We start from the raw sequence: 15,586 nt of genomic DNA on the forward strand, positions 1-15,586 counted from the left end.
TCATTAACTCAATGTATTTTGTCAGAACAACTTAAACTGATTAGTTATCACATTCACATTCATGAATAATTCATAATCAAAAGTAAGCAAATATATAAAATTGACCTGTTTCCGGAGAGATTTAAGAAACATTCACTTTGCAGGTTTTAAAATAATTTCACTTTTCAGAATCAGAATCAGAAATACTTTAATAAATCCCAAAGGGAAATTATTTTTGTTTTTACAAAACTCCAATATACAAAAAAACAAAAACAACATATGTAAACAAGTAAAAGTATTAAAGGTATATAAAAGATCAAATTTACAGTTAAATAATGTGCAACAACTTCAAAAAGTGATTGACCATGTTTGTGTTTTAATATATATTTTAGTTTTTATGTATTTATTTAAATACATATAACACATATATAAATGCGTGTTATAGTACTGCCCACGTCTATATTGTACATATTTTATCTAGTGTACACACCATAAGCTGTTTATTCTGTATATAATGTCTTACTATTAACATACACTGTATATTTTATACTTCTACCTGCACCAATGCAATCCCTACAGTTACTTGTAAGACACGTTCATTCTAAATATATATTCATGTACTTATATCTACTTATATCAGACTTTGTTGTCTGATATTGTTGGATCATTCATACATTTTATTTCTTCTGTTTTCTTGTGATAAGGAGTTAATTTCATTTGTTTTCTCAAGGTCTCAAGATTACGAAACATTGTTTCGCTGAGATAAATCCATAATTAATTTGAGATCTCAGGAAAACAAAAGAATAGTCTAGCATATTAAATCTTTGCAATTGCAACATTCTTCTGCTCCTCTGACATTGCTACATTGTATGTTTTCCTGTTTTCTCGAGATCTCAAAGTGATTATGTTGTTATCTCAGGAAAACAAATCCTCTTCCTTATCCTATGATGACAACAGTTGTTATTTCGAGAAATTGATCTTGAGGTCATATCTGCACTTCACTGCCTTTTGCGCTCCTGGTTAGATGCTAAACTGCATTTTGCTGTCTATACCAGTCAAAAGTTTGGACACACCTTCTCATTCAATGTTTTTTTATTATTTTCTTCATTGTAGATTAACACTTAAGACATCAAAACTATGAAATAACACACGTGGAATTATGTGGTAAACAAAGCATAATATGGAAAAATACATTCTTCAAAGTAGCCAGGCAATTCTCTCAATGAGCTTAACACACAGAAGAAAATAATTAAAGTAAGAGAATGTCAGTAAGTACTGTATCAAAACTACTTAGAAACCCATATAGACCAATAACTGCTGCAGTGGATTTAACTAGTTAATTAGTATTTACTGATTTTGCTGCATACCACTGAGAAATAGCATACACAAAACAAAACTCTCTTAGTAAGTTCATGAAATATCATTAAATTCAACAATAAATAAAATACAGTGGTTATTATCAAATTAATCACATCACTCTGTTCTCTCATTTATGATTCTTCTAACATTTATGTACCATCATATTGGTCACGTGCAATGTCTCTCTTCATGGAAATACCTTGAGTAAAAGCATAAAAATAAAGTATAACATTGATCAGTTTTAAATTTCAGTGGGCAAGACATAATCTTTTTATTGTAACCTATTCGAGTCTCAAATTTGTGTTTGAAGATTCATTCATCATCATCAAAATTTGTAAAGTGCTAAATAAAGTTTATTCTATTTGTGTCGCTTCATGCACAAAAGTGGAAAGATGAACAATACAGCCCTTCCCTGCCTTAAGTCCTCACTGTCACTGCCACGAGTGGACATTTAATATATGTCTGACCTGGGTCCACTACTTTTCTCTATATGTTACCACTAGGGGGAATCAACCACAAGCACAGGATCACAAAAAGCTAAGACAGATCCAAATCCTCTGGTATTCAGGGTTTGATCACAAGTTCATCATGGACTCAAACTCATCAATCCTCTGTCTGGTATTTCCTCTCCGGATCTTCCTGTAGGACACAGATTTGTACTTTGATGACTGATGGCTGCTGCTCTTCTTGTCGCCTGTTGCATCCACCTCGGCGTTCATCTTATGAGTGCTTTGACCTCCTTCCTCCTCTTTGTCTCCTTTGTCTTCCTTCACTTCCATCACAGGATTCCACAGTTTATTATGTCGGCTGAGTTTTGGGTCAGACCGGGTGCCTTGCTGCCTGGTCCAAAGATTAAAGCATGTGATTTCTTTGGCTCTATGGAGGTTTTTTCATCGTCAATTTGGCAGTTGAGTCAGTCTTGTGGAATTTTAATTAGATTTTAATGAATGAATTAACTCTGTGCCCTGAATCTCAACTGTAAGTAATTGTGTTCCAGCCAGATTGCTGCTGTAGTTACGTAATATCATCTCTTCACTGCAAACTATAACACAAAGTGTAAAACTTCCAGCTAGACATTTAGGCACATACAACAACAAATAACTTAGGATTTGCAGCAGCTTATTGCTCTTACTAATTAGACTTATTGTATTGTTATTTGGGTTCATTTTGTTCTATTTGACCTCAAATAAACTGGTTTAACCCTTTAAACATACATTTACTCATTAACTCAATGTATTTTGTCAGAACAACTTAAATTGATTAGTTATCACATTCACATTCATGAATAATTCATAATCAAAAGTTAGCATATTGTAACTTGATCAAGTGAAAGAACAGACATAAGTAGAAATAAATCATATCGTGTCAAAACAACTAAACACTTGTTGGCTGAAGTTTTGATTCATTTAAATTAAGGAAATCTAAATTGGCAAATTTTACATTTACCTCCCGAAGGTTGAATTTGAAGGATCGGTCATATTTTTCATTTAAATCACTGTATGGTGATAAGGTTGGAGGTGAAAGTGATCTATAAGTAGTGCTTTAAGAGTCTAGATCATGGTTACCTTCAGGTGTAATATCTTGGATGTCAACTTGTCCTGGAGCAGGAGTTGATGTCTCTGACGTTTCAGTCTGTTCGTGTTCCTCCAAATTCTGTATCTCCACCTCTGTAGGATCCGTCAGATTCAGATGAGCATCGACTGAAGGTAGATTTGTATCTGTGAGAGAATCAGCTTGAGTTTGGGTTGAAGCTCCCTCCGCCTCATTGTCGCTGCTCACTGACGTGGGATAAATGTCCTTGTGGTTTTTGGCAGCGCCTGAATCATTCTCTTCATCTGTGAGGACTCTGGGAGCTTCATTACCTGTTTCTGCGCCATCAAGACTCAGCGTTCCAGCAAGTTCAGACTCTGGAGGTGATGACGGTAGTGCTCTTTCCTCTTTTCCATCAATCTGTTGTTCTTGTTCTTCTTTCTCTGCCTCTTTTTCTTCTCTCTCCTCCATCTTTTCTGCTTTTTCTTCCACCTGTTGTTCTTGTTCTTCTTCTGGTGGCTCCTTTTCTGTCATTCCCTCCATCTTTTCTACTTCTTCAGTGTGTTGTTGTTGTTCTTCTTTCTCTATCTCAATTTCTGTCTTTTCTACTTCGTCAATCGGTCGATTTTGTTCTTCCTGTGGTGTCTCCATTTCTGTTGTTTCCTCCATCTTTTCTACTTCTTCCACCTGTTGTTCTTGTTCCTCTTTCGGTGTTTCTTCAACTTCTTCCATCTTTTCTACTGTTTCATCAATCTGTTTTCAACTTCTTCCATCTTTTCTACTGTTTCATCAATCTGTTGTTGTTCTTCTTCGACCGTTGTCTCCATTTCTGCTGTTTCCTCCATTTTTTCTACTCCTTCAATCTGTTGATCTTCTTTCATTACATCTGTTACTGTCACATCTTCCATCTTTTCTACTTCGTCAATCTGTTGTTGTTCTTCATCTTTCGGTGCCTCTATTTCTATCCTTTCCTCCATCTTTTCTACTCCTTCAATCTGTTGTTGTTCTTCATCTTTCAGTGCCTCAGTTTCTGTTACATGTTCCATTTTTTCTACTTCCTCGATCTGTTGTCCTTGTTCTTTCTCTGTCTCATTTTCTTCTTCTACCTCAATATTTTCTACTGCTTCTTCCATCTGTTGTTCTTGTTGTTCTTTCGGTGTCTCCTTTTCTTCTCCCTCCATCTTTTCTACTGTTTCATCAATCTGTTGATCTTCTTTCATTAACTCTGTTACTGTCACATCTTCCATTTTTTCTACTGTTTCTTCAATCTGTTGTTCTTGTTCTTTTTTCTCTACCTCAATTTCTGTCTTTTCCTGGACATTTTGTGATTCTTCAATCTGTTGCTCCTGTTCTTTCTTTGGTGTCTCCATTTCTGCTGTTTCTTTATTTTTTTCTACTTCTTTGACCTGTTGTTCTTGTTCCACTTTCGGTGTCTCCTTTTCTTCTCCCTCCATCTTTTCTACTGTTTCACCAGTCTGTTGTTCTTGTTCTTTCATTGCCTCCATTACTGTCACATCTTCCATCTTTTCTGCTTCTTGTATCTCTTGTTCTTGTTCTTCTGTTGACGCCTCCTTTTCTTCTTCTACCTCCATCTCTTCTGCTTTTTCTTCCACCTGTTCTTCTTTTCTTGCCTCCATATCTGTCATCTCCTCCATCTTTTCTACTTCTTCAATCTGTTGTTCTTGTTCTTCTTTCTGTGCCTCCTTTTCTGTCTTTTCCTGGATATCTACTTCTTCAATGTGTTGATCTTTTTCTTCTTTCTTTATCTCAGTTTCTGTCTTCTCAATCTTTTCTATTTCGTCAATTGGCCGTTCTTGTTCTTCTTTCGGTGTCTCTTTTTCTTCATCTTCTTCCATCCTGTCTACTTTTTCAATCTGTTGTTCTTCATCCTTCGGTGCCTCCATTTCTATCATTTCCTCCATCTTTTCTACTTCTTCAATATGTTGTTGTATTTCTTCTTTCAGTGCCCCAGTTTCTGTCACATGTTCCATTTTTTCAATCTGTTGTTCTTGTTCTTGCTCTGTCTCTTTTTCTTCTTCTACCTCAATCTTTTCTACTGTTTCTTCAATCTGTTGTTCTTGTTCTTCTTTCTCTACCTCAATTTCTGTCTTTTCCTGGACATTTTGTGATTCTTCAATCTGTTGCTCCTGTTCTTTCTTTGGTGTCTCTATTTCTGTTGTTTCCTCCATCTTTTCTGCTTCTTCCACCTGTTCTTGTTCCTCTTTTCCATCTTTTCTGCTTCTTCCACCTGTTCTTGTTCCTCTTTCGGTGTCTCCTTTTTTTCAACATCTTCCATCTTTTCAACTTCTTCAATCTGTTGTTCTTGTTCCTTTTTCTCTACCTCAATTTCTGTCTTTTCCTGGACATTTTGTGATTCTTCAATCTGTTGCTCCTGTTCTTTCTTTGGTGTCTCCATTTCTGCTGTTTCCTCCATCTTTTCTACTTCTTCCACCTGTTGTTCTTGTTCCTCTTTCAGTGTCTCTTTTTCTTCTCCCTCCATCTTTTCTACTGTTTCATGAGTCTGTTGTTCTTGTTCTTTCGTTGCCTCCATTACTGTTGCATCTTCCATCTCTTGTGCTTTTTCTTCAATTTGTTGTTCTTGTTCTTCTGTCGGTGCTTCCATTTCTGTTGCTTCCTTAATCTTTTCTGCTTCTTCCACCTGTTCTTGTTCCTCTTTCGATGTCTCCTTTTCTTCTCCCTCCATCTTTTCTACTGTTTCATCAATCTGTTGTTCTTGTTCTTTCGTTGTCTCCATTACTGTTGCATTTTCCATCTCTTCTGCTTTTTCCTCCAGCTGTTCTTCTTCTTTTGTTGCCTCTGTTACTGTCACATCTTCCATCTTTTCTACTGTGTCTTCAATTTGTTGTTCTTGTTCTTCTGTTGGTGTCTCCACATCTGTCATTTCCTCCATCTTTTCTACTTCTTCAATCTGTTGTTCTTGTTCTTCTTTCTGTGCCTCCTTTTCTGTCTTTTCCTGGATATTTTCTACTTCTTCAATCTGTTGTTCTTTTTCTTCTTTCTCTATCTCAATTTCTGTCTTCTCCTCAATCTTTTCTACTTCGTCAATCGGTCGTTCTTGTTCTTCTTTCAGTGTCTCTTTTTCTTCATCTTTTTCCATCTTGTGTACTTCTTCAATCTGTTGATCTTCTTTCATTACCTCTGTTACTGTCACATCTTCCATCTTTTCTACTTCTTCGATCTGTTGTTCTAAATCCTTCAGTGCCTTCATTTTTATCATTTCCACCATCTTTTCTACTGTTTCTTCAATCTGTTGTTCTTGTTCTTCTTTCTCTACCTCAATTTCTGTCTTTTCCTGGACATTTTGTGATTCTTTAATCTGTTGCTCCTGTTCTTTCTTTGGTGTCTCCATTACTGCTGTTTCCTCCATCTTTTCTGCTTCTTCCACTGGTTGTTCTTGTTCCTCTTTCTGTGTCTCGTTTTCTTCTCCCTCCATTTTTTCTACTCCTTCAATGTGTTGATCTTCTTTCATTACATCTGTTACTGTCACATCTTCAGTCTTTTCTACTTCTTCAATCAGTTGTTCTTGTTCTTCTGTTGGTGACTCAATTGCTGTCATTTCCTCCATCTTTTCAACATTTTCGATCAATTCTCTTTCATGTTTTGGTGCCTCTATATCTGTCATTTCCTCCACCTTTTTTACTTCTTCAATCTGTTGTTCTTCATCTTTCAGTGCATCCTTTTCTGTCATTTCCTTGATATTTTCTACTTTTTCAATCTGTTGTTCTACTTCTTCATTTGGTGCCTCCATTTCTGTAATTTTCTCCACTTTTTCTACTTCTTTAACCTGTTGCTCATGTTCTTCTTTCGGGTCCTCCATTTCTATCCTTTCCTCCATCTTTTCTACTCCTTCAATCTGTTGTTGTTTTTCTTCTTCTTTCGGTGCCTCAGTTTCTGTTACATGTTCCATTTTTTCTACTTTCTCAATCTGTTGTTCTTGTTCTTTCTCGGTCTCCTCTTCTACCTCAATCTTTTCTACTGTTTCTTCAATGTGTTGTTCTTGTTCTTCTTTCTCTACCTCAATTTCTGTCTTTTCCTGGACATTTTGTGATTCCTCAATCTGTTGCTCCTGTTCTTTCTTTGATGTCTCCATTTCTGCAGTTTCCTTAATCTTTTCTGCTTCTTCCACCTGTTCTTGTTCTTTCAGTGTCTCCTTTTCTTCTTCCTCCATCTTTTCTACTGTTTCATCAATCTGTTGTTCTTGTTCTTTCGTTGCCTTCATTGTTGTTGCATCTTCCATCTCTTCTGCTTTTTCCTCCAGCTGTTCTTCTTCTTGTGTTGCCTCTGTTACTGTCGCATCTTCCATCTTTTCTATTTCTTCAATCAGTTGTTCTTGTTCTTCTTTCTGTGCCTCCTTTTCTTCTTCTACTTCAATCTTTTCTACTGTTTCCTCAATCTGTTCTTCTTGTTCTTTCTTTGGTGTCTCCATTTCTGCTGTTTCCTCCATCTTTTCTGCTTCTTCGACCTGTTGTTCTTGTTCCTCTTTCGGTGTCTCCTTTTCTTCTCCCTCCATCTTTCGTACTTTTTCAATCTGTTGTTCTTCTTCTTTCATTACCCCTGTTACTGTCGCATCTTCCATCTTTTCTTCTTCTTCAATCTGTTTTTCTTGCTCTTTTTTCAATTCTTTTTCTTCTTCATCCATCTTTTCTACTGTTTCATCAATCTGTTGTTGTTCTTTCATTGCCTCCATTACTGTCACATCTTCCATCTTTTCTACTTCTTGAATCTCTTGCTCTTGTTCTTCTGCTGGTGCCTCGCTTTTTTCTTCTTCCTCGATTTTTACTTCTTTTTCAACCTGTTGCTGTCCATCATCTTTTGGGGCCTCCATTTCTGTCCTTTCCTCCATCGTTTCTAGTTTTTCAATCTGTTGTTCTTCTTCATCTTTCTGTGTCTCCATTTGTGTTGTTTCTTCCATTCTTTCTACTTCTTCAATCTGTTGTTCTTGTTCTTTTTTCGGTGCCATCTTTTCTTCTTCCTCCTCAATTTCTTCTGCTTTTTCTTCCACCTGTTCTTCTTTTGTTGCCTCTATTACTGTTGCATCCTCCATCTTTTCTACTGTTTCTTCAATCAGTTGTTCTTGTTCTTCTTTCTCTACCTCAATTTCTGTTTTTTCTGGGAGATTTTGTGAATCTTCAGTCTGTTGTTCTTGTTCTTTCTTTGGTGTCTCCATTTTTGCTGTTTCCTCCATCTTTTCTAATGTTTGTTCAGTCTGTTTTTCTTCTTCTTTTGTTGCCTCCATTACTGTGGCATCTTCCATCTTTCCTACTTCTTGAATCTCCTGTTCTTGTTCTTCTGTTGGTGCCTCCTTTTCTTCTTCCTCCTCCATCTTTTCTAGTGTTTCGTTCTGTTGTTCTTCATCTTTCAGTGCCTCCATTTCTGTCCTTTCCTCCATCCTTTCTACTTCTTCAAATTGTTGTTCTTGATCATTTTTCTGTGCCACCTTTTCTTCTTCTTTCTCCATTGTTTCTACTCTTTTGGCAATCTCTTGTTCTTTCTGTGCGTCCTTTTCTTTTTCCTCCATCTTTTCTACTGCTTCATCAGTCTGTTCTTGTTGTTCTTCCTTCATTGTCTCCATTTCCGCTGTTTCCTCCATCTTTTCTACTTCTTCAGTTTTTTGTTCTTGTTCTTTTTTGTTTGCCTCTTCTTCCTCCATCTCTTCTGCTTTTTCATCCACCTGTTCTTCTTCTTTCGTTGCCTCTGTTACTGTCGCATCTTCCTTTCCTACTTCTCGTTCTTCTGTTGGTGCCTCCATTTCTGTCCTTTTCTCCATCGTATCTAGTTTTTCAATCTGTTGTTCTTGTTCTTCTTTCTCTACCTCAATTTCTGTCTTTTCCTGGACATTTTGTGATTCTTCAATCTGTTGCTCCTGTTCTTTCTTTGATGTCTCCATTTCTGCTGTTTCCTCCATCTTTTCTGCTTCTTCCACCTGTTCTTGTTCCTCTTTCGATGTCTCCTTTTCTTCTCCCTCCATCTTTTCTACTGTTTCATCAATCTGTTGTTCTTGTTCTTTCGTTGCCTCCATTACTGTTGCATCTTCCATCTCTTCTGCTTTTTCCTCCAGCTGTTCTTCTTCTTTTGTTGCCTCTGTTACTGTCGCATCTTCCATCGCTTCTACTGTTTCTTCAATCTGTTGTTCTTGTTCTTCTGTTGGTGCCTCCACATCTGTCATTTCCTCGATCTTTTCTACTTCTTCAATCTGTTGTTCTTGTTCTTCTTTCTGTGCCTCCTTTTCTTCGTCTACCTCAATCTTTTCTACTGTTTCCTCAATCTGTTGCTCCTGTTCTTTCTTTGATGTCTCCATTTCTGCTGTTTCCTCCATCTTTTCTGCTTCTTCCACATGTTCTTGTTCCTCTTTCGGTGTCTCCTTTTCTTCTCCCTCCATCTTTTCTACTTCTTCAATATGTTGTTGTTCTTCTTCTTTCATTACCCCTGTTACTGTTGCATCTTCCATCTTTTCTTCTTCTTTAGTCTGTTTTTCTTGTTCTTTTTTTGATTCTTTTTCTTCTTCATCCATCTTTTCTACTGTTTCATCAGTCTGTTGTTGTTCTTTCATTGCCTCCATTACTGTCACATCTTCCATCTTTTCTACTTCTTGAATTTCTTGCTCTTGTTCTTCTGCTGGTGCCTCGTTTTTTTCTTCTTCCTCGATCTTTACTTCTTTTTCAACCTGTTGCTCTCCATCATCTTTCGGGGCCTCCATTTCTGTCCTTTCCTCCGTCGTTTCTAGTTTTTCAATCTGTTGTTCTTCTTCATCTTTCTGTGTCTCCATTTGTGTTGTTTCTTCCATCCTTTCTACTTCTTCAATTTGTTCTTTTTTCAGTGCCATTTTTTCTTCTTCCTCCTCAATTTCTTCTGCCTTTTCTTCCACCTGTTCTTCTTTTGTTGCCTCTATTACTGTTGCATCTTCCATCTTTTCTACTTCTTCAATCAGTTGTTCTTGTTCTTCTGTTGGTGCCTCATTTTCTTCCTCTATCTTTTCTACTTCTTCAATCTGTTGTTCTTGTTCCTTTTTCTCTACCTCAATTTCTGTCTTTTCCTGGACATTTTGTGATTCTTCAGTCTGTTGCTCCTGTTCTTTCTTTGGAGTCTCTATTTCTGCTGTTTCCTCCATCTTTTCTGCTTCTTCCACCTGCTGTTCCTCTTCTTCTTTTGGTGTCTCCTGTTCTTCTCCCTCTATCTTTTCTAATGTTTGTTCAGTCTGTTTTTCTTCTTCTTTCGTTGCCTCCATTACTGTTGCATCTACCATCTTTCCTACTTCTTGAATCTCCTGTTCTTGTTCTTCTGTTGGTGCCTCCTTTTCTTTTTCTCCCTCCATCATTTCTACTGTTTGTTCAATCTGTTGTTCTTGTTCTTCATTTGGTGACTCAATTGCTGTCATTTCCCCCATCTTTTCACGTTTTTCAATCAGTTCTCCTTCATCTTTTGGTGCCTCCATAGCTGTCATTTCCTCCACCTTTTCTACTTCATCAATCTGTTGTTCTTCCTCATCTTTCGGTGCCTCATTTTCTGTCGTTTCCTCGATATTTTCTACTTCTTCAATCTGTTGTTCTTGTTTTTCCTTTGGTGTCTCAGTTTCTGCTGTTTCCTCCATCTTTTCTATTTCTTCAATCTGCTGTTCTAGTTCTTCATATGGTGCCTCCATTTCTTTCTCTTTCTCCACCCTTTCTACTTCTTCAATCTGCTCTTCTTCATCTTTCAGTGCCTCCTTTTCTGTTGTTTCCTCGATATTTTCTACTTCAATATTTTCATCAGTCTGTTCTTCTTCTTTTGTTGCTTTCATTACTGTCACATCTTCCATCTTTTCCACTGTTTCAGTCTGTTGTTCTTTTTTTGGAGCCTCCTTTTCGGTCTTTGCCCCGATCGTTTCTACTTCTTCAATCTGTTCTTGTTCTTCTGTTGGTGCCTCGGTTTCTGTCTTTTCCTCAATATTTTCTACTTCTACAATGTGTTGTTCTTGTTCTTCTTTTGGCGTCTCCATTTGTACTGTTTCACCCATCTTTTCTAGTTCTTCAATCTGTTGTTCTTGTGCTTCTTTCAGTGACTCCATTTCTGAGGTTTCTTCCATCTTTTCTACCATGTCTTCAGTCTGTTGTCCTTGCTCTTCCTCTGGTGTCTTTATTTCAGTCATTTCCTCCATGTTTTCTACTTTTTCTAACTCTTCTTGTTCTTCTTTTGTTGCTTCTGTTACTGTTACATCTTCCATCTTTTCTACTTCTTCAATTTGTTCTTCTTCTTCATTTGGTGCCTTCTTTTCTTCTTTCTCCTCCATCTTTTCTACTGTTTCATCAGTCTGTTGTTGTTCTTCTTTTGTTGCTTCCGTAAGGGTTGCATCTTCAATATTTTCGACTCCTTCAATTTGTTCCTTCAGTGTCTCCATTTCTACTATTTCCTCCATCTTTTCTACTTCTTCAATCTGATGTTCTTGTTCTTCTTTCTGTGACTCCTTTTCTGTGGTTTCCACTATCTTTTCCACTCCTTCCACCTGTTGCTCTTGTTCTTCATTTGGTACCTCCATAGCTGTCATTTCCTCCATCTTTTCTATTTCTTTAGTTTTTTGTTCTTGTTCTTTTTTGTGTGCCTCTTCTTCCTCCATCTCTTCTGCTTTTTCGTCCACCTGTTCTTCTTCTTTCGTTGCCTCTGTTACTGTCGCATCTTCCTTTCCTACTTCTCGTTCTTCTGTTGGTGCCTTCTTTTCTGTTGTTTCCTCGATATTTTCTACTTCTTCAATCTGTTGTTCCTGGTATTTTTTTGATTCCTCCTTTCTTTCTTCTTCCCCCATCTTTTCGACTGTTTCATCAATTTGTTGTTTTTCTTCTTGTTTGTCTTCTGTTGATGTCACATCTTCCATCTTTTCTACTTCTTCAATCTGTAGCTCATGTTCTTCCTTTAGTGTCTCTGTTTCTGTCACATTTTCCATTTTTTCTGCTTCTTTAGTCTGTTGTTCTTGTTCTTTCGGTGTCATCATTTCTGACGTTTCTTCAATCTTTTCTATTTCTTCAATTTGTTGTTGTTCTTCTTTTGGTGCCTCCATTTCTGTGTTTGCCTCCATCTTTTCTACTTCTTCGATCTGTTGGAGTTCATTCTTTGATGTCTCCATTTCTACTGTTTCCTCCATCTTTTCTAGTTCTTCAATCTGTTGTTGTACTTCTTCTTTTGGTGCTTCCTTTTCTGTCTGTTCTTCAATATTTTCTACTTCTATAATGTGTTGTTCTTGTTCTTCTTTCGGTGTCTCCTTTTCTGACGTTTTTTCCTTCTTTGTTACTTCTTCAATCTGTTGTTCTTCTTTTGGTGCCTCCTTTTCTGCCTTTGCCTCGATCTTTCCTGCTTCTTCGATCTGTTGGTCTTCATCCTTAGGTGTCTCCATTTCTGCTATTTCCTCCATCTTTTCCACTTCTTCCACCTGTTGCTCTTGTTCTTCTTTTAGTGCCTCATTTTTGTCTTCCTCCTCTAGCTTTTCTCCTGTTTCATCAATCTGTTGTTCTTCTTTATCTTTCTGTGCCTCCTTTTCTCTTGTTTCCTCGAAATTTTCTACTTCTTCAATCTGCTGTTCTGGTTCTTCATTTGATGCCATCTTTTCTACTTCTTCAATCTGTTGTTCCTGGTATTTTTCTGGTTCCTCCTTTCCTTCTTGTCCCCCCATCTTTTCTACTGTTTCATCAGTCTGTTGTTTGTCTTCTGTTGATGTCACATCTTCCATCTTTTCTACTTCTTCAATTTGTTGTTGTCCCTTTTCTTTTGGTGTCTCCATTTCTGTCTTTTCCTCAATCTTTTCTTCAATCTGTAGCTCCTGTTCTTCCTTTAGTGTCTCTGTTTCTGTCACATTTTCCATTTTTTCTGCTTCTTTAGTCTGTTGTTCTTGTTCTTCTTTCGGTGTCGTCATTTCTGATATTCCTATAATCTTTCCTACTTCTTCGATCTGTTGGAGTTCATCCTTTGGTGTCTCCATTTCTACTGTTTCCTCCATCTTTTCTACTTCTTTCACCTGTTGCTCTTGTTCTTCTTCTGGTTCCTCATTTTTGTCTTCCTCCTCCAGCTTTTCTCCTGTTTCATCAATCAGTTGTTCTTGTTCTTCTTTCAGTGTCTCCATTTCTGACGTTCCTTCCATCTTTTCTTCTTTTTCAATCTGTTGTTGTTCTTCATTTGGTGCCTCCCTTTCCGTCTTTTCCTCCATCTTTTTTACTTTTTCGATCTGTTCTCCTTCATCTTTTTGGGCCTCCATTTTTTTGTCTTCCTCCTCCAGCTTTTCTCCTGTTTCATCAGTCTGTTCTTGTTCTTCTTTGGGTGTCTCCATTTCTATAGTTTCTTCCATCTTTTCTACCTGTTCAGTCTGTTCTTCTTCTCTTGGTGCCTCCTTTTGTTCTGCCTCTTTCGTTTCTACTGTTTCATCAGTCTGTTCGTCCTCCAACTCTTCTTCTCTTTCATTAATCTGTTGTTCTTGTTCTTGTTTGTCCTCCATCTGATCTTCTTTTTCTTTTTCAACATGATGTTCACTTCCTTTTCCTTCTTTCTCCCTTTCATGCTTGTTTCTGTCTTCATCTTCCTCTTCTTTCTCTGCTATTTCATCTTCTCTTCCTTCCTCCATAAGCACCTCTTCTTCTTCTTGCTTTTCAGCCCCAAGCTCTATCTCTCCCTTTTTCATTTCTTCCTCTAGCTGTCTGTCCTCTTCATCCTTTTCCTTTACCTTTTCTTCTTCTACATTTACCTCTCCTTGCTCCTCTTTCTCTCTTGCTTCTATCTCTACCTTTTTGTCTCCTTTTTCATCCTCCACCATTTGTGCCATTTCAGCGTCTTTGTTCTCTCCCTTCTTCTTCTCTTTCTCCTCTTCCTGTTTTTCAGCATTTGTTTCTTTCTGTACACATCCACTATGCACCTCCTGTTCCTCCTCCAGGTTTGCTTTTTCTTCATTCTCACCTTCAGTCTTCTTCTCCTCCACTTTTTCTGGCCTTCCTTCCTCCTCTACTTCCTTTTGTACTTCTTGTTTTTCTCCTTCTTGTTGCAACTCCTCGTCCTCTTTTTCTTCATTCCAGTCTTTAACATGTTGATCTCCTTCCTCTTTCCTCACCTGCTTTTCTTGGTCTTCCTCCATGGTCACTTTATCCCTTGGCATTTCTTCCTCTGTCTTCTTCTCATCTGCTTCTTGAGCAATTTTCTCTTCACCCGATGCAATCTTTTCACTGTTGTCCTCAGACAAAATCGGCTCCATCGTGTCCTGTAATGACAGAGTCTGCCCAAACAGCCCTCCTTCCTGAATAACCTGAGACGCTACTGAGTTTTCCTCCAGGTCCAAACTGTGCAGCATGTCTGCAGCCGTTCTGCTCGCCATCATGCGAAGAAATAAACCTGCATTTGTCCCTCACAAGTTCAAAACCACTTATAAATGTTAGGAAAGCATTCAGACTCACCCAAAAAAAAGGATTTGATTAATGCCCGTTGGCACAAATGCAGCGTACGTCATCTCTCAGTCCACAGTCTGGTGACCTGAAGGCCACGTTTTCAGCCTCGGGTTTGTAATACTTTAATCTTTCAGGTGGTCTCTTAATTGTTTTGGTGGAAGAAGTATTCAGATCATTACCTAAAGCAATGCTGCTGCAAATCAATGTCCTGCATTTGAAAATACAGGATCAGCATAATATATTTAAAGTATTCTGAAGTTCTGACTGACTAATTACGGAGTTCATTAGGACCAGAAATGATTAAAAAAATCATGCTGCAATCACACATTGAAAATACTCAAAAACTATGTCAAAACTGACTTAGTTAACTCAGTTAAAAGCCCTGGTTGTAACATCTAGCTCCTCATTGTCATTTCCTGCTATCATCTTCTAGAAATTGTTGCAATACAATAAAGATTTGGAAAATACATCAAATTTGAAAGAAGCTTAACAATTCTTTATTTTTTAGGTGTATAGATATGTAAGTGTGGATTCCTCAGCTGTTGGAGCAGTCGGTAATTCACTAAATGATAAACTATCCTTAAAGCATTACCACCAATGTCCACTAGATGGTTGTATAACTTTTTCTTCTGGAATACATTTCAGTCTCAAACATCTGTTTCTAATAAAAGAAAGACAGACTTTAAGTCAGGGGTCTTCAACACAAACAGAACAGGGACCCACACATGCAATAAATATTTTAAAATGTATCATGCCTGGCCTATAATAACTTATATTTACTTTATTCAACTTTTATTTCACCTTATTAACCTATTTATATGCTGGGTTATTGGCCTATATGTGTCATTCATCCAATTGGAGTGCAAATCCCTCCGCTGTTTTTAGTTTCTCAATTATCTGCACCCTCACGTTCACTATTATTACTGCTTTAAGTCATTCTTTTGAGACTTTTCCAGGAAATTATCCTCTTGGCTTGTCACAAGAAAAAAAGAGTTGTGACTGAAAAACAGACAACGCCCTACGACCTTCATGTGCCTGTTGCAATCAAATGTATAGAGCCGTGGTTAGATCAAACTCTGCCTGTGCGTATAATGCAGAAATACAAGGTTAAATCAATTAAAATATCTTTATTTCCCAGCTCATCTCTTTCTTTGTCCTGTGTGTTTACACAGACAGTGAAATTAATGTTATGGTGTGTTGAAATTACTTATTAAAGCTTCTGTTTTGAAGAATCTGTTAAATAAATAAATAACATAATTCATCAGATCATTTATTGCAATAATAAAATAATGTAACAGTACAAATAT

The 15,586-nt window shown here is 37.3% G+C and overlaps 1 protein-coding gene across 1 annotated transcript; it reads right to left on the reverse strand.

Moving 5' to 3' along the window:
• Window positions 1–1,095: 1,095 nt before the first annotated feature.
• On the reverse strand, window positions 1,096–13,731 carry LOC104937237 (trichohyalin-like). The gene is made up of 4 exons (XM_027291824.1): window positions 13,424–13,731; window positions 6,005–13,342; window positions 2,904–3,621; window positions 1,096–2,178 (listed from the first exon to the last, which is right to left on the reverse strand). The coding sequence occupies exons 1-4, from the start codon at window positions 13,664–13,666 to the stop codon at window positions 2,117–2,119; spliced, it is 8,361 nt and encodes a 2,786-aa protein (XP_027147625.1). The 5' UTR covers window positions 13,667–13,731; the 3' UTR covers window positions 1,096–2,116.
• Window positions 13,732–15,586: the final 1,855 nt, after the last annotated feature.

The sequence above is a fragment of the Larimichthys crocea genome, chromosome XIX, assembly GCF_000972845.2.
Source record: "Larimichthys crocea isolate SSNF chromosome XIX, L_crocea_2.0, whole genome shotgun sequence".
Taxonomy (NCBI): Eukaryota; Metazoa; Chordata; class Actinopteri; family Sciaenidae; genus Larimichthys; species Larimichthys crocea.